Source organism: Sebastes umbrosus, chromosome 3 (genome assembly GCF_015220745.1).
Source record: "Sebastes umbrosus isolate fSebUmb1 chromosome 3, fSebUmb1.pri, whole genome shotgun sequence".
NCBI lineage: Eukaryota > Metazoa > Chordata > Actinopteri > Perciformes > Sebastidae > Sebastes > Sebastes umbrosus.
This window is the reverse complement of record NC_051271.1, coordinates 34,100,208-34,123,437: the sequence shown is the minus strand read 5'-3', so window position 1 is coordinate 34,123,437 and position 23,230 is coordinate 34,100,208. Positions and strand designations below refer to the sequence as shown.

At 43.5% G+C, this 23,230-nt stretch overlaps 1 protein-coding gene across 1 annotated transcript in view; it reads left to right on the top strand.

The window, feature by feature from the left end:
• The window catches only part of maml3 (mastermind-like transcriptional coactivator 3), a 138,714-nt gene that overhangs the window by 58,751 nt on the left and 56,733 nt on the right, over window positions 1–23,230 (top strand). Inside the window, exons 2-3 of the mRNA XM_037763421.1 lie at window positions 11,742–12,470; window positions 14,846–15,796. Of these exons, the coding sequence (XP_037619349.1) occupies window positions 11,742–12,470; window positions 14,846–15,796 (1,680 nt within the window). The remainder of the gene's footprint in view (window positions 1–11,741; window positions 12,471–14,845; window positions 15,797–23,230) is intronic.

Below are 23,230 nucleotides of genomic sequence, written 5' to 3'. Positions count from 1 at the left end.
ACAAAACCACAATAGTGTTTATTCTGTCTGTGTATGTGTGTGTGAGTGTGTGTGTGTTAGTATTCTACACTAACAACTATTTAAATACATTCCTCTGTTTTGCTTTGTCATGGAAATGTGCATGGATTCTATTTTTATTGGGGCTGTCAATCGATTAAAATATTTAATCGCGATTAATCGCATGATTGTCCATAGTTAATCACGATTAACCACAAATTCATCACACATTTTGTATCTGTTCAAAATGTAGCTTAAAGGGAGATTTCTCTCTTCATCAACATGGGAGTGGGCAAATATGCTTGCTTTATGCAGATGCATGTATGTATTTATTTCTGAAAATCAATTAACAACACAAAACAATGACAAACATTGTCCAGAAATTGTCCAGCTGTCAGTGTGTCAGTGTGCTGACTTGCCCCAAAACTGCATGTGATTATCATAAAGTGGGCATGTCTGTAAGGGGGAGACTCGTGGGTACCCATAGAACCCATTTACATTCACATATCTTGAGGTCAGAGGTCAAGGGACCCATTTGAAAATGGCCATACCAGTTTTTCCTCCCCAGAATATAGCGTAAGTTTGGCATGACATGGTTGGTACCAATGGATTCATTAGGTTTTCTAGTTTTTAAATGATGAATCTTCACTCTAGCTTTAAAACTGAGCCTGCTTCAACCTTAAAATCGGAAGTTGCGATAAAGAAATTGGTGGCGTTAAACCACAGTCTCATATCGCGTTAACTTTGACAGCCCCAATTTTTGATAAATACAAGTGATAATTTTGACAGCACGGGCAGCCTTAGAGAATTAAATTGCAGAGTTTGCACTACATTTCCAATCTCAGAGCCGTGGCATAAGAATACTAGCATGTTGTTGAATATAGTTTTTATTTTTTTTTATTAAAGAACCGTTACTTTTACCTGCCAACGCTCCAACTGCAAAATAAAACTGGATTCATCTGCAGAAATTTAAGTTGTTATTGTTTACAAGATTAGAATTTTTGCGTGTGTATTCAAATCAGGGGTGTATAGACCCCCTGTGTACTGGAGGCAGACTGGCAGGCGCTTTATCACACACACACACACACACACACACACACACACACACACACACACACACACACCATTCTCTGGGATGGCGGCCAAATGGTTCTTTTGTTTGTACCTTCGTCTTGTCACTTGGTGCTTTCTGTCCTTCACTCCCACAGTCTCTTTGTTTTTGTGTTCTGCCCATCTATTGCCCAATGTTCAGGGATGTGGTCAGGAAAACTAAACACGGGGTGTGTTAAAAGGTTAGCATTCAGAAATATAATATTACAATCTTACCATAATCAAAATAATATGAAGGTGTCAGAATGGAGTGCTGCACAAGAAGCACAAAAACAAATGTATTTAGACTCGAGACTGACTTACCTCTTTACTTTGATGTAAGAAGAAGACAGTAGACACAGGCTAACTGTTTCCTTGTTTCCAGTCTTTTTGCTAAGCTAAACTAACCGGCTGCTGGCTCCAGCTACATATTTACTGTACAGACTTGAGAGTGGTATAGATCTCCTCATCTAACTCTAAGCAAGAAAGCAAATAAAGCTTACCCTAACCTTCAGCAAAGAGTATAGAACAAAGAGACAAAACTCCTGTGTTGTTGTTTTTGCTGCCATTTTGGACTGAAAACGCTTATTATATTTATAATATTATATTGTTCAACACGGTCCATTTTGGTAGAATATGACAATTGAATAGAAATAATTTAGTTTTACTTTTGTATGGCACTTTGTAGGCAGATGTTTTACTGGTGTTCGCCAGTCGCTTTCAGTCAAAAATGGCGGAATCGTGGCTCTGCTGCTGGGCGCTGCAATGGAACGAACAATTGACTTTCACTTCTCGGCAAAATAAGTTTTTTGATGAAACATCAGGTGCTTTTTTGAAAACAGCCGCTGCCGCCATTTTGAATTAAAAATGCCAATTATCATTATGTCCTAAAAGTTGTAAAATGATCTAATAGCCGAATCCAGAGTTATTTTCCTCGGCATAATGAACGTGCATCAGACCCATGGGACTGCGCCGCCCTGCATGCTCGTATGACATATCCAGTTCTGCCAGCTTCCTATTAGCTGTATGCAGCTGTAATAATGGATATATTGGCTGTAATTCATCACGTTTATTATCTTATAATACACCCATGGGCTGTATGCTGTAAGCCTGTACGGTAGTAGATGTATTAACATCTCCGGCTATCGGCCAGTAGCTAGGAGAGCTAGTAGCATGACATAAACAGAATCTAATGTAGTTGTAGGCTACTTACTAACACGCAGGGGGAAAGCACAGGATACAACCTCTTATCCATCCATGGTCTGTGGTCTATTGGACGTCGATTTTGAAGGTCCTTGAAATGAAAAAGTTTGAGATTAGCTCTGCTGCTGACGTTGCAATGGAACGACCAATTGACTTTTGCTTCTTATCAATATACGTCCTTCAGTCTGCTCACCAAGGTGGCACAGAACTCGTTGGTCTTTCTGGGCTTGGACCAAGTTGCAGACCCTTTATGTCAGGGTCATTCACAGAAAGACTCTTCTGGTGTGTTTCAGTGACTTGCTCAAGGACACTTCAGCAGGATGGGTGCTTGCTGACGTGTGCTTAAACCAGTGCCCTTGAGATGAAGGACAGACTCTCTGATACTTCTGTCTGTTTTCCTCCTTGATTTGCGCTCCCAGTTTTCGTCACTGAAATGACTTCAGTATGAATGAAATAAAAAAATAACTGTGTATCATTAAATCTATATCTGGTCACATATAGAAAATGCTTCAAGAAATTGTGAGAGATCATAATAAACACTGACTCTGCATTGGCATCTGCTGTTGGTTTCTTTTATAATAAGCCAACCAGTCAGCCATTGAAGTCATCTTGCTGTAGAGAAAATGAGGTTCATGTGATATGTATGTGAAGGATAGGCCTACCATTGGTTCTTTTTCTTTTCGGTGTATGCCTTCTCTATTATGCTGCGTTCACACCAAATCAGGCGTTGCGACGATTAGTGCAGGGTTGTGCGGCGTTGTGAGAGTGTCGTGTGTCACTTAATTCCATTATTTTGGGGTATTTCATTCTGTAGCTTCCCAGTGGTGTTCGTTATGTATTCAAATCCAAACATTAAACATATGTTTGTTTTATTGTCAAAATGCTATTTTCCCAAGCCCTTCTAAAAACCTTTTCCAACGTGACCTGACGTAGGTTTCTGCATTTCTGCCCAAACGCACTTCCCACATCCAAATGAATGGGAGGACTGATCTGGTGTGAATGCAGCCTTACCCCTCTCCTTGACATCATGTCTGGTGAACTAATCCCTCAAAACAAATAAATTCAATTGGATTTTTCAGGTAACTTTACAACAAGTCTCATCTGTTTTTGCTGCACACCTGCACTTATTTCCTGAACACAGCCTCAGAAACTTGTCAGTTGGCAAGGACGAACTTGTGGTCACATGTGAGAGACCCCACAACTAAACCGCAGCATTTACTGGCAGGTTAGGGTTTAAAATATTGTAGGTGGATACATGCCAGAGCTTTTTCACCATAACCCTCATCAACACCACTCACACACACGTACACCCAGTGCGGCACACACATTTACTTATTAAAGACCTGTTTGATTTAATTGACTCATTTCACAGTCTAGTGGGCCAGACCAGGAACAAGCACACACACACACACACACACACACACACACACACACACACACACACACACACAGACACACTCACACACTCACAAACAAGCAAGGTACATACTGGGAAACCAAATGAAATTTGGACAATTATGACCCATATCTGTGGGTCTGTGCTTCCTGATTACATTCACTCCACATTATTCATCTTTGCAAACAAATGCATGTTGTAATTTGTTTACAAATATGGATAATGATTAATTCTCTTTGACAGACCCATGTGTTCTCTTTTGGCGGGGAAATTTGAATCACAGATAATGATAATAATCAGTGGCCACTATTTTCTGTCACTTAAAGGAATAGTTTGGGTGTTTTGAAGTGGGGTTGTGTGGGGTACTAATCCATAGTCACTGTATTAGCTACAGTAGATGACGGTCGACACACCCCCAGCTTGGAGAAGCAGACAGGAGTACCAGCACAGGAGCAAAATAATGTAATTTTGGGATAATTTGTAGTAATGGAATTTGTGGCTAAATTGTTATACAAATAGTCAATGGTCATGTCTATATTGTTAAATCCAGCGGTACTTGTCCAACAGGTCCGGCGAGGACACTAAGGGACGGCGTTGCTCCGCTCAACTGGCAGTTCAAGCGGTGGCGTATGCTATCGTGGAATGCACCTGATTGGTCCCTGGTTTTCTGCTTGCCGTTTCAAACAGGAAACAACATAGCGGCCTGCTCTTAAACTTTGTTATTCCGTCCAAACAATCCACCAAAATCTATTTCTGAAAACGTTTTAAGTAAGAAATAGGCAATCTCGTTTCATTTTAGAACTATATCGCCTTGTTTCACAGCTTGGTTCAAGTTTCGTGAGCCAGACGTGTCGCGCTTGACTGGCTAATTTGCATAAAGGACTGTTCCCGCCTTTTCACTTTGAAAGAGCAACGGCCAATGAGGACACTCCAACACTCGGCCGACCAATCGTGTAACTTCATGGCTCAGTCAGTCACTCAGTGACAGACTTTTGCATTTTGTAGGGTTGGCCCTCTGTGGTCCAGCCAAAAAAACTGTAATTCTACCTCGCAGTACACGGGAGTTGCTGGTCTACTGCTGCTTTGGTGAATCCGAACCAGCCAAAGTCACACAATAACACAAACAAACCAAACGATCAAGGCAGCAGTAAACCGGCAACTCCCATGTTCTGCGAGGTAAAATTACTGTTTTTTTCAATGGAGTCTGGTGGCTTTCGCTAGAGCATAGATAACAGCTTCAGTTCCCCGTCTGAAACATAGACTGTATAGCTGTCTCACAGCAAGGTAAAGCAGTGAAAATATTCTAAATATAGCATACACTTAAACTGATATTCATTTTTTTAGGTGTCTAAAATACGGGAGACAATACAGAGAGACACTTACTGTAAACCAGCTCCTGTTTCAATGAAAAGAATGCTTAAAAAGTGCATATATGCCTGCCATGTTTGTTTTTTGGTTAACTAATTGTTTCTTGTACAGTGGTCATCACCCTGTAGATGCTAAGCGTGTTTGTTTGTGTGTGTGTGTGTGTGTGTGTGTGTGTGTGTGTGTGTGTGTGTGTGTGTGTGTGTGTGTGTGTGTGTGTGTGTGTGTGTGTGTGTGTGTGTGTGTGTGTGTGTGTGTGTGTGTGTGTGTGTGTGTGTGTGTGTGTGTGTGTGTGTGTGTGTGTGTGTGTGTGTGTGTGTGTGTGTCACATGGCCATATCATACCCTTTTATTGTCAGGACTGTCCCCTGCCGTCAGTGTAGAGAAAAAGGGAGAGGATATAATGTGGCGGTGAGGGAGAAAGGATGGAAAGAGGGTGGTGAAAAGAAGGGCAGCATATTGTGGATGAAATATCTTGCTTCATTTCCAAAGAAGATGTGATTGCTGTGTGACTTTGCATTAGGTTTACAACACCTGTGATAAATATTAGGAGGAGTACAGTATGTTTTTCTAGCTGAAATCCTATAGACAAAATGTTCCTCTGTTGACCAGTTTCCTCATGTCGAGAGGCATCCACATGTAGTTTGTAACATAAAAGAAAATCCCGGCATCTCGGCATAGACATGTTCTTTAAATGTTGAGACTTTGGTTTGAATTCGATATGATGCTCAACCTTTAAAGAGAGGGAGTAAGTGAGCGAGGAGAGGAGGAGGAGGAGGAAGAAGGAGGATGCAGCGCACAAAGCACCAGAGCAGCAGGTTGCTATAACAACAGCACCTTAGTGGTTCCATCTCCGTCTCTCTCCTCTCCCTCCCTCTCCCTCTCTGATCACCCTCTCATCGTTTGCTCCCCGCTGTCATTTGGCGCGCTATGCCTTTCCATCAAGCCACCTATCTCCTCCTCCCTCCCTCCCTCCCTTCCCTACCTACCTCTTCTCTCCTTCGCCCTCTCTCCTCCTCTTCATCTTCATGTTCTGGTTGCTCCTCCACTCAAAGGAAAAAGACCATCTGCTTGACAAATGAATCCCTTCTTCCTCCTTATGTGTGTGTGTGTGTCTCTCTCCCTCTCTTACCTTTGTCTCTCTGTATCTTTGTCATTCTCTCTCTCTCTCTCTCTCTCTTTCTCTGTGTCTGTTGTGGGAGCCGACAGAGGAGCAGTCAGCAGGTGTTTATGTCAAAGAATACAGAGAGAGACGCGGGAGGGGAAACGAGCAGCGCTCTCTTCCTGTCTTTGCTCTTTTGCATCTTCTCGGTCTTTTTTTGCTCCGATGCTCTTTTCCCCGCTAAGCACTCCAGCTCGATTAAACTACTTCTAAATTCTTTGTCTTTGACTCTCGATTATCTTCTCCTTCTCTCGCACACGCAAACACTCGTTTCTCTCAATTCAGCTATTTCATTGCCGCGATTGTCAAATGAATTGTCAGTTCCGTTCGCAGAGCCCGACAGGTACATCAGAGGTGTGATTACTGTAGGTTGCTAATTGCGCTAAATGAAACAAATGATTAATTAACTGCAGTTAATATAAAGTATTTGGTTCTGGCTCTCAGTTTTGTCATTCATCCTGTTCCGTCCCTCAGGCTATAGCATGCTGACTGAGACAGTACTGAGCAGACAGACAAAGAACGTATATTGCTAAGAAGTAAAAGTCAATTGATCGTTCCATTGCAACAACCAGCGCCCAGCAGCAGAGCTACGCCTCCGCCGTTTTGGACTGAAAGCGACTGCCGGACGCCAGTAAAATGTTCGTCTACAAAGTGCCGTACAAAAGTAAAACTAAATTATTTCTATTCTGTTGTCATAATTTTAATGTCTATACCAAAATGGCCTGTGTTGGACAATACAAATATTAACTATTTACTTACTTACCTATTTATTAAACTTTTTTGCCCGGCCGCTTCCCAGAGGAGCATAAAGTGAACGATGGACATAAATGGAATTTGGAGAAATCCAGCACACATATTTTGAGCGCAATCTCAAACTTTTTCATGTCAAGGACCTCCAAAATGGATGTCCAATAGACCACAGACCATGGATGGATAAGAGGTTGTATCCTGTGCTTTCCCCCTGCGTGTTACTGTCAAAAAGGCACCAGAGTCTCGCCTCATTGCTTCTATACTCTTTGATACAGAACAACAGTCCATCTTCTGCTTTCTGTCCACATGCATTTTTCTATTACTTTGTTTCTCCCTCTATATTCTGGATCTTCTCAAGAAGGTTAAACTGGTAATGATTTTTTATAGGCGGGTGTGTGTGTGCAAAACCTCTGTGTGTGTGTGTTTGTATGTGCGCGTGCGTCTGTGGGAGGGTGCTGTAGTTCACACCACCTGGATAATTATGGGAGTTTTTATAGGTGGGCTTTGAAAGCCGAGTCTGTTATTATCAATATGAGTCACTGGCATTTAGGGAAAGCCTGCAACACACACACACACACACACACACACACACACACACACACACACACGCATGCATGCACACAACCGAACCCGCACACAGGAGATGTGAATTATTTAAACCCATTGATTGCAGGACCACACACACAAGCACACAGTTGATGAAGCCGTGTCGTGACAGTGGAGATGTGTGTTTTCCTGTGTTTTTCTCAGTTGTTCCCCTAATGGTTGCACCAGCATCACAGTTCAAGACACACAAACACACACACACACACACACAAAAACACACTGTAGTTTTGGCTGTCAATACTAATGGTGTTTATCATGCCATAAATATAATTAGGCTGACTGTCAGTTATAGTGGAGAACAGAGGGGAAAGCCAACCTGATAGCCCCACCCCACACATACACACACACACACACACACACAGACACACACTAAAAAAGTAAAAAAATAGGATGATTTGTGTCTTTTGGTGATGTGGTGTGTGTATGTGTGTGTGTGTGTGTGCGCGTGTCTGCCAGCTTGAGTGGGTCCACCTCAGGGTCAGAATACAATCTGAATATATTTTGTCTGCTGTTCCATCTGAATAACAAAGAGCTAAGCGTGCATTTGCACACATGCATGTACCAGTGGTGTCTCCTTTGTGTGTGTGTTTGACTCTTTCACACATGACAGCTGAGAGTGTGGATTTTACAAAATATTTGACTGCTCCCGAGCTCCAAACAGACTGTTTGAAATGTAGATCTGTAGGATACGCTTACTGTATAGCTCGCAAACTGCTCCAGTCAATGTGCATTTGTATGCTTTTGTGCAAATGTATGTATGTATGTGTGTGTAAATTGACTGAGAGGAAGAAGATAGGGAGGAGGTTTCGGTGTAAGAAGGATTCAATCAAATAGTACCAATGAAACCTTTTTTTTTTCCAGTATATTACACCATGCATGTTTTCTCAAATTTTTTGATTTACATTACAGTAATTTTTGTTTAGATTATCCGAGATTGTTTTGCAATATTGAACTATTTTATTTCATTTCACTTAGAACAGTGCTTGAAGTGGGAAAAAAAAAAGTGTTCAGTACTCTCTTATTCACATGTTGCCGTGTGTATCAGCCGGTATCAGCAATCTGTTGTCACTTATTCCTGTTTATTCATTATTTCTTTAAACATGTTATACTGTGTCAGTCATAATCAGCTGTGGTTTTATTGCTATTATTAGACTTGGGCTAAAGTTAAAGGGCTTTCCTGTGTTATTTGTAGTCGGGTATCATTCAGGTTTTAGAAGCAGTGTCCCAGTCAAGATGCTCCTACATATTATGCAGCGGGATAAAGAGACACATTCTGAATAAAACATCCTCCCCCAAGAACATTTGAAAGTTTTTGACTTAAAACTGCAATTTTACATCATTTTGGACCATTATTATTACAAGTTAAATGGTTATTTTATTATTCACACATATCACAGCCTTTGTCTGAACATTTAATTCTTCTGCCCTAAAAGAGCAGAGTCAGAAAACTTTTAAATAATGATTCATTAATTATATTTGTTCACAAATAAAACAAGTTATGACCAACAGTTCACTAATTATTTTACAAAAAGGACGTCGGCTCGTCCAGATGCTCCCCACAGTTTTTATGTTCATACGGCTTATGAGGCGTGGTGCAAATACGGTGGTGCTGCGCCGTTATGAATCTCCATTATGAATTTCCCAGAGAACCTGATATGGAGAAGGCAGAGAAGAGTACCGGCAGCTTGTGAGAAGTTCCGATGTGCAAAAAAAAGTACACCAAGGAGTAAAATGTAGAACTGCCGGTACTGTGTACCGGTGTGTACCGGCCCACTTTGAGCATTGACTTAGACTTTAGACACTTTTGAAAACATTTAAACATTTTCTTTGTCAAATAGTATGAATTAAAATAAATCAATGTATCTGTAAGTGAGCAGCCTGATCTGCTTTTAAATGCTCTGCTTTGATGGCCTCTGGTCTCTGGCTTTATCCGGGATATTTATAGAACAAAAAGATGAAATAATACTGGAACCATACCATCCATTATTTGTACAATGACGTTTAAGGCAAGCCTGTGCCACTGATATTAACAGAAAGATCATCTTCATTTTGAATGAATGCTAAACCTTGGATTTGGGTCGGAGCGCAAAATTTGCACCCTGGGAACCTTTCGTAAATGAGGTCCCTGCTTCCCATCCGTCATTTTAATAGCATCTACTATTCCTCTGCCAACTTCATTAAGGTTTGAAATTAACAGGAGTGAGGAGTAAAATTGAGATTGAGAGTTTATTAAATTGCACAGAAATTGCACAGAACCCTCCAATTTTATGAACTTTCCCCCTTTTTTCATCACAGTTTATTCGTTTAATGCTGCCTCGCTCCGATTTTGTTCTCTCTAATGCCGGTAATGTCTTGTAATGACTAGCCGATGTTTTAAAGAAATAATGTCCCCTTTATGGAGTTACTTTTGCGTCTCTATTATACAAAAAAAACCAGAATGGGTTTGAAAGCAAAATTGTTGACATGCAATCAAAAAATGTTTTAATGCAAGTAAAATGAATTTGTTATTAAAATGTATTAATGCAAATCTAAAAGTTTTGTTTGTGAATCCAAAAGTTTAGCTTGCTGTTTCGCTGAATCTCGTGGGCGGGACCTACGCTGAAAGATGTAAGACACGTCACTCTAATAAAGACTGACCAATGGAGACATGTGGATTTGAAAACAAAACCTTTGGATTCGCATTAATACATTTTTAATCACAATTTTATTTCACTTGCAATAATGTTTTGATTGCAGTGTTGTTAGATATGCTCTTTAATCTATTTTTTGATTGTGGAAAGTTTTGCTCTCAAATACTATTCTGTTTGATTGGTTAATAAAAGACACAAAAGTAACTCCGTATTTCCTGAGTGTAAACTTTGGCACCAGAACAGTTGGCACATGGGGTAACAAATTACAAAATACAGTTTGTTTGCAAGCTTGTTAAAAAGGTGTATTTTTTGTTCAGGTGTGATCTTTCCATACATTTCACCACTCAGTCAGATACACAACTAAGAATTTGCTATCCATTGCAACAACATCTTACTGATGTACCGAGCCTCTGAAGTGCTGCTGTTGTTGTTCAAAACTCCATTGGAGGCGCCTCAGAGGGACAGAGTCCAAACCCTGTCCAAACCGTCCTGACACCACAGATTCACACTGACACAGTTTTCACCCCAAGGAGGAGTACATTTTTCCCCTCTGCCATACTTCATATTCTCAGCCAGGCATTGGTAAAAGTATCATTACAGCATTGAACCGTAATCCCTGTCTCATCAATCGAACAGTTAGCTAACAGTAAAGCTAGCACCCTGCTGATAATTGTGTGTCAGTTTTCTAGGCCCTGTTTTCATGTCAGCGCTGCAATGTGAGACCGCTGTTTTCAAATGTTCAAACTTGTTAGATCGTTTTTTGAAAAGCACATTTTTTGGTGATGGAAAACACATGCTCGGTGTTGATAAAAGGCCAAAATGGAGAGAATTTTGAATTTCTTGTGTTGGCACGCTCTGACTCCTTTCCCCGTTTTCTGCCCTTTGTCTCACTTCTCTCTTGCTATGCCTGAGTTTCTGTTCGCTGTCCCTCCGTACCTCCTCTCCTCTTCAGCCCAGGTCTATGATAGTGATTACCTTAACTGCCAGCCAGCGTTCGTTAGCACCCTGTCGTTATCTCGTCTCTTGCCATGACAGAGGCGGTGAGACTGTTAAGGGTGGTGGACTGTGTGGTGGCAGCCTAAAGTAAGGCTAAGACCATTGGCTGATGCTAATGATGGGGAGAATACTACAGTTGGAACAAGCTATTCTTTTGGTCTTTCCTTCTCTCCTTTTAGAAACCCCTCTAGTCCAGCCTGCTCATGGAGAGGGCTGCTCGTCTTCTCATTGCTTCTCCCCGTGAGAAAATGTACACGTGCATGCGCTCTCTGTGAGAACTGGTGTGAGCGTTATTTCAGCCAGATTGAATCTTGTACAGAAAGTACCATTCGTCTCGGTGGTATTTTGATTTTTTAGTACACCACTTGCATTCTCAAGACAGTTGTTGATGTGTGTAGAGGGGAAACAGCCTGTTGCCTTATTGATTCGGTGTGTTGCTTCCATTGTTAGCGCCCTGAAGACCGCAGAAAAGTTTTCATATTGCTAACATATCCCATCTCTGGTGCTCCTCCAGCCCTAATCCATTTTCTTTTTCCTCTTTGTTCCAGCTCCAGGAGACTGTAAAGAGGAAACTGGACAGTGCACGATCGCCCCTCAATGGAGAACAGAACGGCATCTGTGATGGAGGCAGCTACTCGCCGACTACCAAACGGGTACGGAAGGATGGCTCCGGTGGTTTGGACTCGTTAACGGGTCTCCCTAACAACAACAATAACAACAATGTACCACCCATCTCGCCACTGCATCACCAAATGGACATTAAGCCCTTACTTGGCGGGCCCAACACTTCCACCGGAAACAACACTACAAACAGCAATGGTAACCACGTAGGCCAGGCGTCAGATGAGCTGGGAAAGAACGGTGGCAACCATCTTCCGGACATGAAGCTGAATGGCTCGCTGGACCTGGAGGACAGCTTCGGCCTCCTCAAGGACCTGAAACAGGAGCCGCTGGACGATGGGGGTGGGATGGAGTCTTCCGATCCCCAGTCTCTGTCCAATCAGAACAAACTGTTCTCTGACATCAACCTCAATGACCAAGAGTGGCAGGAGCTGATCGATGAGCTGGCCAACACTGTGCCAGAGGACGATATGCACGACCTCTTCAATGAGGACTTTGAGGACAAGAAAGAGGCAGAGTTTGGCAGGCCGGCAAACAATCAGACACCAGGCCCACAAGAAGCAGCTGGGAACACGACGGCACCGCCAGCAGCAGCCCTGCCTCCTCCTCCTCAGCCTCCACAGGGAGGCCCGCAGGTTCCCATGGGCTCTCCACAGGTCAGTAATAAGAGGGTCAACAAGATGGCCAATGGCAGGAGTACTTAACCCCCATCTCTGCCCCAAGTTGTGACCAGCTTAGGTGATTCAGCCACATAGTGATATTTGTCCGATGTTTTCTCTAAAGGTAGAAATATAGTACATTTGTAACGTGCAACTCACTTGGAGTACCAATTAAAATGCTTATTTGCTATTAGTTGTAACAGACACAATAGATCGACTTGTCCTAACAGCAACCATTTATAAATCATGCATAATCTGTATGCACAGTACAGATTACACTTCATGATCCATTCCTGATGCAAGGATTCCAGTAGAGGTGGGAAAAAATTGATTAACACATATGCCAGCATCGATATATTTGCTTCATTTGAGTCTATGCAGAAGTAGAATGAGGTTACCGCTTTTATTGTTGTAGTCTCAGTAGCGTGACGTCATAGCCATTCCGCATCCGTCAACCAAAACAAACGGCAGCCGGCCGCAGCAAGTCGAAATGAGAACGTAGAAAATGTTGGACGGCAGGGTCTGCGTGGATACGACCTGCACCCTCACATTTTAAATCCAAAGTGGTAAACACTACACATACAGTAAAGTATGAAAACACTTTGGGTTTCACACATTGCCAGGAAAGCAGAGCCAGACATCACGGCTAAAGCTGCATGCTAACTCTGTCATGGTCAGGGAACGTTATCGTATTGCGGTAACGTGCGGTCGAGTCAGCCGTCACTCGCATCTCCGTGGTCAAATCAGCCGACATTACAAATGTAGAGCACCCATATACTGACATATCTGTATGTACGCATTCAAACGGCCCCGATGGAGCTGACCATGGATGTATAAAGAGAAGGGAGCTGACGGGAGAACTAGCAACGGACTTGGTGAAGTTAGCGAAAGTAGACACGTGTGACAACGTCCGGTTTTCTGAATAAAGTTTTAACAAAGAGAACTGTATATACGAAAAATATATATATGGAAATAAGATTGATTGGATTATATTCACCAGAGCCCTGCGATGGACTGGCGACCTGTCCAGGGTGTACCCCGCCTTCGCCCAATGTCGGCTGGGATCGGCTCCAGCCCCCCCGCAACCACTAATGGGATAAGCGGTTGCAGATGGATGGATGGATATTCACCAGAAATATAAAACATTACATGTCCCTTATAAATTAAAACAATAATACCGATAATTTATGAGGAAAATGCCTTTATTCTTTGATTTTTGGGTTGCTGGAAAAAATGTAATAAATAATGACTGATATATTTGACTTCAGGACATCTCTGACAACACATATACTGAAAATCAAACATTTTTACTGTATTAATTTAGATATTTTCCAAAGTAAAAGCCCCGAGAAGTGTATGATTCAACCATGGTCTAGTGTTAAAAAAGTTAACAAAATTCATAATATCGAATCGCATTACTTGTAGAATCGCAATACTTCAATATTGAATCAGCACCCAAGTATTGTGATAGTATCGAATCAGGAGATAGGTGTATCGTCCCAGCCCTAGATTTCAGGTAATGAGCAGAAATTGAAAGGTTTTTATCATTTCTGATTTCCTTATCCTATCTGCTTTTCAAACCGCTTTCCCAGATTTTCATGGGAATTGCAAGGGCTTAGCAATACATTTCTGTAATGGGGAAGTGTCATGGTCTTTTTATTCTAAATGGTAATTCAAATTGATGCTTTTGTGAACCAATATCACAAGTTCCTAAATAGTCTAACCAGGTCACTAAGATAGCGGAGACAGTAGGGGATTAGCTTACTTCAGCATAAAGTTTGGAACCCCTTAGACAGCTAGCCTGGCTCTCTCCAAAATTCAAAAATACACATGCCAACATGTAAAGCTGTCTGCTTAGCAAGTTGTATCTCATTTATTTAATACGTACACAAAGAGAAATGTAAAAAACCAAAACAAGTTGTGAGATAAGGGATAGTTTCGTGTTGTGACTATTTCTTGACGAACAACAATTTATCCATCCATCAAGTGCTTTTGGGCGGTGTCTCCTACTGTGTTGCTGGTTTCCATATATGTGCCGGTGAGCACAGGCTTTAGTGTATCTGCTCAGGCAAGATGGTACTTAAACCTTCTGACAACAAGACTCTGAGAAGTAACTCCCCCTAAAACCCACAAACTTTACTTTGCTCTTCGTGTACAGATTAAACAAAGAGATAATGTGTTAATTAGAAAGCTTCAGAGGTGTTGATGGGCATATTTTTGAACTTTGGAGAGTAGGAGAGAGCCAGGCGAGCTGTTTCCAGTCTCTATTCTAAGCTAATTGCCTCCCGGCGTTGTGATGAACCATTCGTTTAACAGTTAATCGTACACGAGTCTCATGGGATCTTTTTGTGTGTTTGGACTCCTCTCCTCAGGTCCGACCGTCTTCGTCAGGCCCTCAGTTTGCCACCACTGCCAATGGAACGCCTCCTCAGCAACCTTTGCAGCAGTCGCCGGCCGTCGCCATGGCATCAGGTTCCCCGTTGCACAACTGCGTGGCTCGCTCCCCTCAGACCCCGACCCAGGCTCAGACACAAGCAGTCTCTAGGCCCGGGAATGGATACATGATCAACCCAGGCCCGGGGGTCAGTCAGGCGGGCACAGGACCCGGAGCGGTTGGAGTACCCCCCGGAGGTCAGCCTGTAGGGCCAGTGACACAGGAACTTTCTCCAGCCGAGCAGCTAAAAGCAATGGCTCAGCAACGTGCTAAACTGCTGCAGCAGAAGCAGCAGCAGCAGCAGCAGCAAGCAGCTAACTGGTCCCCGGCGGGCGCTCCAACCAGTCCCTATAACTCTGGTCCCTTTAACCAAGACAAACCCAACAGCCCCATGATGTACCCACCGCAAGCCTTTAACGCTCCACAGGGCCCTCTAGTGGCTGGGATGGCCCCCAACAATGGGCCCAAAGCCCCCATGAACAACTACCTCCCTCACAACCACATGGGCATGATGGGCCAGCAGCAGCCAAACAGCATCAACCAGAACACCCTGTCCAAACAACAGCAGCAACAGCAGCAGCAAACGGCAGCCATGTTGTCCTATAACAACACCAAACCGCTGAGTCACTTCAGCGGCAGCGGGGTCGATCACTTAGGCCAGAGGATGACTCCTCCAATGGGAGGGAACGGTCAGGTCAAGAACCCCATGATGCCTCCCTACATGGGTGGCGGGGGAGGCGGCGGCCAGGGCGTGGGGCCAGGCCAGACCCAGGGGCCGATCCCGGGACAGACGGCCCACCTGAGTGAGGAGCAGAAGAGGATGTTGCTGATGAAACAGAAAGTGTTGAACCAGAACATGCCCTACAGCACCATGCAGCCTCATGGACAGGTAAGGGAACTCTCCATTATTAGTTCTGGCTGGACAACAGAGGGCTAGCCCTACAAACGCTTAAATCTGTCACTGAGTGAGTGAGTGAGTGAGTGAGTGATGAAGTTACGTGATTGGCCAGCCGAGGGATGGAGTGTCCTCATTGGCTGTTGCTCCTTCAAAATGAAAAGTTGGAAACAGTCCTTTATGCAAATGAGCCCGTCCAGTGCGACGTGTCCTGCTCACCAAAATTGGACCAAGCTGTCAAACTAGGCAATCTAGTTCTAAAATAATTCAGCATCGGCATAGCCTGTTTCGTTAAGTAGATTTTGGTGGATTATTTAGATGGAATATCTAAGAAAGTTTATGAGTTGTGTTTGAAACTGCGAGCAGAAAACCAGGGACCAATCAGGTGCATTCAACGATAGGTTACGACGGACCTGGTGGACATGTACCGCTGGATTTAACATTATAGACATGACCGCTTGACTATTTGTATAACAATTTGGCCACAAATTCACAGACTGACCGTACACGGCCCAGCCATATCCTCGGTTTTGACCGAGTCTTGTTAATCACTGTTTGTATCGGTGCAGTTCAAGTGTAGTCAATCCTGGTTGCTTCTGCGTTGGTCCAGGAGGAAGGTTTTCCTTCAACTGTCATAAGATTGTAGCTTGAGCTCTGACATTCTTCAGATGAAAACAGAGAGCAGTTACTCCGGAGATGAGTGTCATCTTAAAGGTTGGTGGTGTTATTGAACACTCAACCCATGACCTTGGGAGGAGAACGAAACACCCAACAGTTTTCGCTTGTCAATCCTTGTAATGCTGACGGTCCACTGGAGGTTTTCTATAAAAATATACAGATAACTTGGACGCCATTTTTTACACACAGAATGCCCGATGGCAAGGAAACAAAATTACAAGCTTATTAAACAGTTGACTAGGGCAGATTTCGGAAAAAATGGATTGCTGTTTTACAAAACCTTCCAGAGGTGCAGCCAGAGAAGGTAAAATGGCGGTAGTTTCCCCAGCAACAAGCCAGAGCTGGGAATAGGCATAGGAAAATGGCCTGTCGACAGTGTATTGATGCCTCTGCAACACTAGCAACACTGATAGCCTCCCCCCCCCCACCACTCCTCCTCCCCCAGACACACAAGCGCATGCACTCACACACCACGCCAAACACCAACGCTAAACGGCTCCTTAGCTCATATCCCCAATCTGTCACAGCTGACTGATGGCTGAGATTGGACCACTAAGCCAAGCTAGCTGCTGTCATTACCAAAAGCCCACCTCAGGCAGTTTGTTTCCCGAGCACAGCGACAGCCGCGGCACACTGTGAACGCTCCGGTGGTTCGGCCAGGTGTCAGGTGTCCTTAATAATCCACCGGACGGAGGACGTTAAGGAAGTGTGGGTAGACTGTACCTTAACAAATAAACACCTACACAAGTGAACCATCACACTGGTATGGTTGTTCTCATTATCTCAGGGCCGTTGTGTTATCGTCGGTAGAAAGTGTGTGTGCTTGTTGATGATTCACTTGTCAATGTTGTCTCCTTTTCCCTTTATCTCTCTGTCTCTCTCACTCTGCCTCCCTTGTGTTCATGATATGGCTACAGTCAGTCACCTCCTCTTCCTCCTCCTCCTCCTCCTCCCTTCTGGTGATCTCTGCGTCTCCTGTCCTGCTCCTCCTCCCTCCTCCTCCACCTCTTTCTCCCCCCTTGCCAGAGACACTCAGCACCAATAAAGGAGCAGATTTATTAATATGGGGCCTTTGTGGCTGCTGCCTGAAGGGCTGTGTGTGTTTGTGTGCGTAAGTGAGTTGAGTGCGAGCCTGCGCACATGTATGTTTGTGTGTGTTTCATAGATTTGGGGAGGTGGGGGATGGGGGGGGGGGGGGGGCTGGTGGAGAGATTTATTTGAGTGAGCAGAGGAGAATTGGAGACCGGGAAGAGAGAGGAGAGGGGATGTGCAGAAAAGAAAAAGAACGACTTAAAGGAGAAAGGCAAATGCAGAGAGAGAGAGATTTATTGTAGAGTGAGGATGGAGCATATTAAAAAGAAAGTCAAGGGCCTGGAAAGAGAGAAGTAAGTGAGCAATGCAGAATGGAGTGTCTGAAATGCAAAATATCCGCGGTTATACATGCATCCAGCTCCATTGTAATGACATTTATAAGGGTGGAAGTGGGTGCAGATGAGCTTTATTAGAGCAGTATTTACAGGATGTGGACAACAAGTGGTAACGGGGGGAAATCCACCGATTTCACACCTCGCTATCAGTCTCCTAGGGAAGTATCACTTACGTCTCGTTTCCAGACAGTTCTGTTTTGTATCCGGAAATACGGATTACGCCCCCTGGTGTTCAACGCAATGAAATGCATGTCATTCATGGAAGGATATAAATGCCTCCGCAGATATGGGAGAGAAGTTAATTGTATCTGTGTTTTTGCGGTCCAGTCTAGATGAGTCACTTTCAGGGTCTGAAATTAGCATCTGCCAAATTTGGGTAAATTGTTGGCGACGGCGGGTAAAATTTTCAGGCGATTTGCAATTTTGGCGGACAGTGAAAACACTAGGGATGGAAATCGAGGATCATCTCCTTTATTGTTCGGTTCCCTAGAATAGCATGCCTCCGTGACTATCGATTCCGAGAGTCACGACAAAGGACAATAACAAACAGTACAGTGTACACGACCCTTCCACCAGCAAAAAATAGGCCTCCCTAGGAAGATAAAGTGTAATTTCAACACTGGAATTTACCATGCATATGTTTTTTTTGTGTAAAATATATTGATTATTGAATGACATCAGATCTAAAATGTTATTCCTTCATTTAGGGCATAGATTTCAAAAGTGGCAGATAAAATATCTGAGTGGCAGACAAAAAAAATACAGTGAAAAAAGGGAATATCAGGCATATTTAGCTAACATTGATAGCATGCTAGCTGTGTATAGCGCGTATGCATAATGGTTCATACCTCTTTTAACTGGCTTAGTATGACGTCAAACTATTCGCTTGGGAAAAAAAGGTATAAAAAGAGCTGTTTTACATTCATCAATCAGTTATTATTTCGCTAATTCCACAGTTAAAGCATAGCATAAAATGCTAACTTCCTGTAGCACACAGTGCATACAGTCTGTCCATAATCTGCCGCAAAAGTTCAAATTTGTCAACGCACTCGAGGCAAATTATGGACCAGAAATAGACACAAAAAACTGAAGTCTTTTCAAACACAACGGAGATCATGGAGGTTCCCACAGGAATGAATGAACTTCTGGTTAAGCATGCGTACACAGAGCTAATGCTAATGCATAATGTCATCTGCAACTCTGGAAGGGCTTTGCCAAGTCTGAAAAAATAATCTGGGCTTGGAAACTACAAATCTTTAAATCTGCGTTACTAACTGGGAGTGTTAAACTTGAAAGACGCTATCAGATTGCATTATGGGAAGTGTAGGATCCAGTGTTTTTGGAGTTCGACCTATACTAAGGAGTAGAAGTCAGGATATCTCAGTTTATACTGCATCAATATTGGCGATATATTTTTTTAAATCTGTCTCTAATGAATCCCCCAAATTTATTACAGTGCAATACAAAATCTCTGGAGTACTCTTGTGAATGAATGATTAATGGAAAAGGATTGTAACACTGAAGTAACTTAATTACAAGCACTGCTACAAAGGTAGGTCATATTAAACTGAATGCAATTGGCAATATTTGTCAGCCTTAAAATAGTTCTTGGCAATCAGCTCGTTAATATTAGAGTTTTCAAACCATCTGTGCCCAAATTGTAGGCGCATTGGACTAAAAGCTGCAACATTCTTCAGCATGTCATGGTGAGAAATCTTGAAAATAATGACAACATATGCCACAAACAAGGAGGTGCTACAGTTTCAAGCTGAAATGAAGAGTAATGCTCTTGTTTTCCCCACATTGGATCTTTAATCATTTGGTTCAGAATGAGATATTAAACAGACATGCCCTTCAAAGAAAAGATGGATAGCCAGCAGTGTTTATTATAATGATTGCTTTTAGATGTATTCAACAGTGTTCCTCCTGCAAAGCTAGCATAGTTCTCTGTATCATTAGAATGTAATTGTGTCTTATGCTGACCTTACACCAAATGACTTTTCAAGCGATTTCACTGTCGCAGACATATTTCCAATGTCGGAATAAAATCACGTTATGACCAAAAGAACTAGATCGCGGGTACAAGCGTTCGAAATGGGTCTTCTCAGGAGGGTGGCTGGCGTCACGATAGGGTGAGAAGCTCAGTCATCCGTGAGGGACTCGGAGTAGAGGCGCTACTCCTTCGCGTTGAAAGGAGCCAGCTGAGGTGGTTCGGGCATCTAGTAAGGATGCCCCCTGGGCGCCTCCCTAGGGAGGTGTTCCAGGCACGACCAGCTGGGAGGAGGCCAAGGGGGAAGACCCAGGACTAGGTGGAGAGATTATATCTCCTCACTGGCCTGGGAACGCCTCGGGATCCCCCAGTCAGAGCTGGTAAATGTGGCCCGGGAAAGGGAAGTTTGGGGTCCCCTGCTGGGGCTGTTGCCCCCCGCAACCCCACCCCGGAAAAGCGGTTGAAGACGAGAGAGAGGGAATAAAATCACGAGAGTTTTGCTAGGCTTGCAGCGCGCTCTTGTGATTGATCTTGATCGTTTAGTGTAAAGTGATCATAAAACTCAGTCCAAGCTGTCTTAAGTCAGTCTTTTTCTCGTCCTGACGTTCCGATAAAATCAAACAAGTTTAATATTTCGTAAGTCGAACGAAATGCCTGTTGACGTGCAGAAGGAAGGAATTTCTTTGTAGAATAATTAATCAAAACAACATGTTTGACGTGCACATCAGCACGGAGGGTTCAGCGGATCTGTTCAGCGTGTCCGTGCGTAATTGTGGCTTGACAGCACGCAACATCACTCTCTATTGCAGCGGTTGTTTGCTATTAGCCTACAAGCTAACCGTAGCATTTCAGCTGAAGATTAGCTAACGTTAGCTTGCAAGTAGCCCCATTGGGACAGTGGTTAGCTAGCTAGCTGTTTTCTGTCCAATTCTTTCTCAACAGTTTTTCTTCTTGTAAAGTTCCACCAGGAGCAGGATGTGACATCATCTCAGAAGGAATCTAGTTGTAGTCTTGTAAACAGTGACCCTGTATGATCTCCAGTCTGTGCAAAATCTTATAGTCTGTGATAAAACTCTGACTTTAGACACATTGTCTTTAGATGTGAGAGGGTGTCAGTCTTTTCAAAGTCTTTTCAAAGTCTCCTTGTGTATGGTAGGCATTAAAAGGTTTTATGTGTGTGTATGTATTGTTGTGGAGTAATTTGTGCTGATGTTGATATCCCCCGAGACACCCTTGGTAATGTTGGTATTTGTTTGTGTTCGGGTGAAGTGATGCTAGCTGGGTTTGATTCAGATTTCTTTGTCTGCATTCACGTATGTGTATATTAACCTTTGGCTTTGTGTGTGTTTGTGTGTGTGTGTGTGTGTCGTTTCACAGGTGGTGGTTAAACATCACTGTCTCTCTGCTCCGTCCTCTCTCTGTTTCTCTGTTTCTGTGTGTGTGTGTGTGTGTGTGTGTGTGCGTGTGTGCGTGTGTGTAGGCTAATCCAGTTAGCAGCTGCTCGGGGAAACTTCAGCCTCGCTCCTCAAAAGCTCGTTAGTCAAGCTTTAATTGTTGCTCCCTCGCTTTGCATATCGCCATGACGCTAATTTATGCCCGTTGTCGCGGTTACCGTCGCCACGGTGGTGGATGTCTCAGTGGAAGCAGCAAGTGGGGGAGCAAAGGCGCGTGCATGATGAGTCTGTGGAAGATGTTTGTGTGATTGTCTGCGTGTGACGAATGATGCGGTCGCCTCACTGCGTGTGTGTGTGCGTGTGTGTGTCACAGAATGATTGTGAGACGGATGTGGCTTGTTGCACAAGCGTGTGTGTGTGCAGCTGTGTGAAGCTGGCAGCGCGGGGGCGGGTCTCTGGGGTTATCTGAGTGATGATTGGATGAGAATGGATTGACAGGTGTTGGGCACAGAGGAGGGCTTCTGGTGACATCCTGATAAATTGGAGCGGGACGTTTTGACTGTATGTGCGGATGACTAGGTTACGTGTGTGTGTGTAGGAGATCACAGTGTCGCACACTCGACTGCAGTGCACGAAGGAGCCGGTGCTAATAGCCCTATGAGTCACGACATCAGCCCCCTCATATGTGTACACACACACACACACACACACAGACACACACACACACACACAGACAGACACACTCAACAAATAAACAGGCTTTGAAAAACACCCACAGGCATGCACACTCTCTGACAAAGCCCCTCCTGCTTTCTACCTTCTCCACCCCTCTCTCTTTCCAGAGGTAAAGCCTCTCCCATCATCCTCTCCGTCCTCTTTTTCATCTCTTTCTCCATCCTCTTCTACTGAGAGCCTTGACCTCCACAAGGTGTCAGGGGTGGCAGACTTAACACATAGGGTGTCTCACACGCGCTGAACTAGAACCTGAACAATACATCGGCTGGACCGATATTATTGGCTGGTTTGAGCTTATAACCGATTTATATATATATATAGTGCTCCAGGCCAACCAGGAAGTTAGCATCCCCCTGGTTCCCTCAACAAAAAGCCAATGGGATTTTGGATTATTGCAGACAATAAGCTCTGTGGCAAACACACTTTTATGATATTTACATGTTTTGTTCAGCAAGATAATCTTCACAAATGAACACCACTTCTGTGATTTTTGAAGGGGAAGTAAAAAGCTAGTGTTAGACTATAAACAAACTACACCACGGCCGCATGAGCGCGAGTATACGCGCCGGCGACAGCTGTGGCTGTTTTCCGTCCGTCTGTCCGTCTGTCTATCCGGCCGTCCGGTCGGTCGGTCCATTGTCGTGAATGAGATACCTCAGGAACACCTGGAGGGAATTTCTTCAAATTTGGCACAACATCCACTTTGATTCAAAGATGATCTGTTTCTGTTTTAGTTGACAAAGGTCACTGTTACCTCACAAAACACGTTTTTGGCCATAACTCAAGAATTCATATCCTAATTATGACATTTTGGACAGACATGGATGTAAACTGCAACTTGACTGGTTGGTGGAGGCACACAACCGCAAGGCGTCTATTCTAGTTTTTTTTTATGAAATTTTTAATTTTTAATTTAATGGATTTGGAAAATTAAAAGACTTTATGTTATGCATTTATGTGGAAAAAAAAATAGCTGATATGTTATCAGTGATAAGATTCTTTTAAAACTCCCAAATATCAATATCTGTATCGCCCTCAATAATCCAATATCTGTGTGGCTCTATTACCTACCGCCTGGTGAAGGATGGAGGGAAGGGGCAACACGGGGAGTGGGAGAGGAAGAGCTGGGGACAGCACCAAGTCATTTCTCTCTCTCTCTTTCCTCCATCTATCCACATGAGCAGCAGATATTACCTTCCCACCC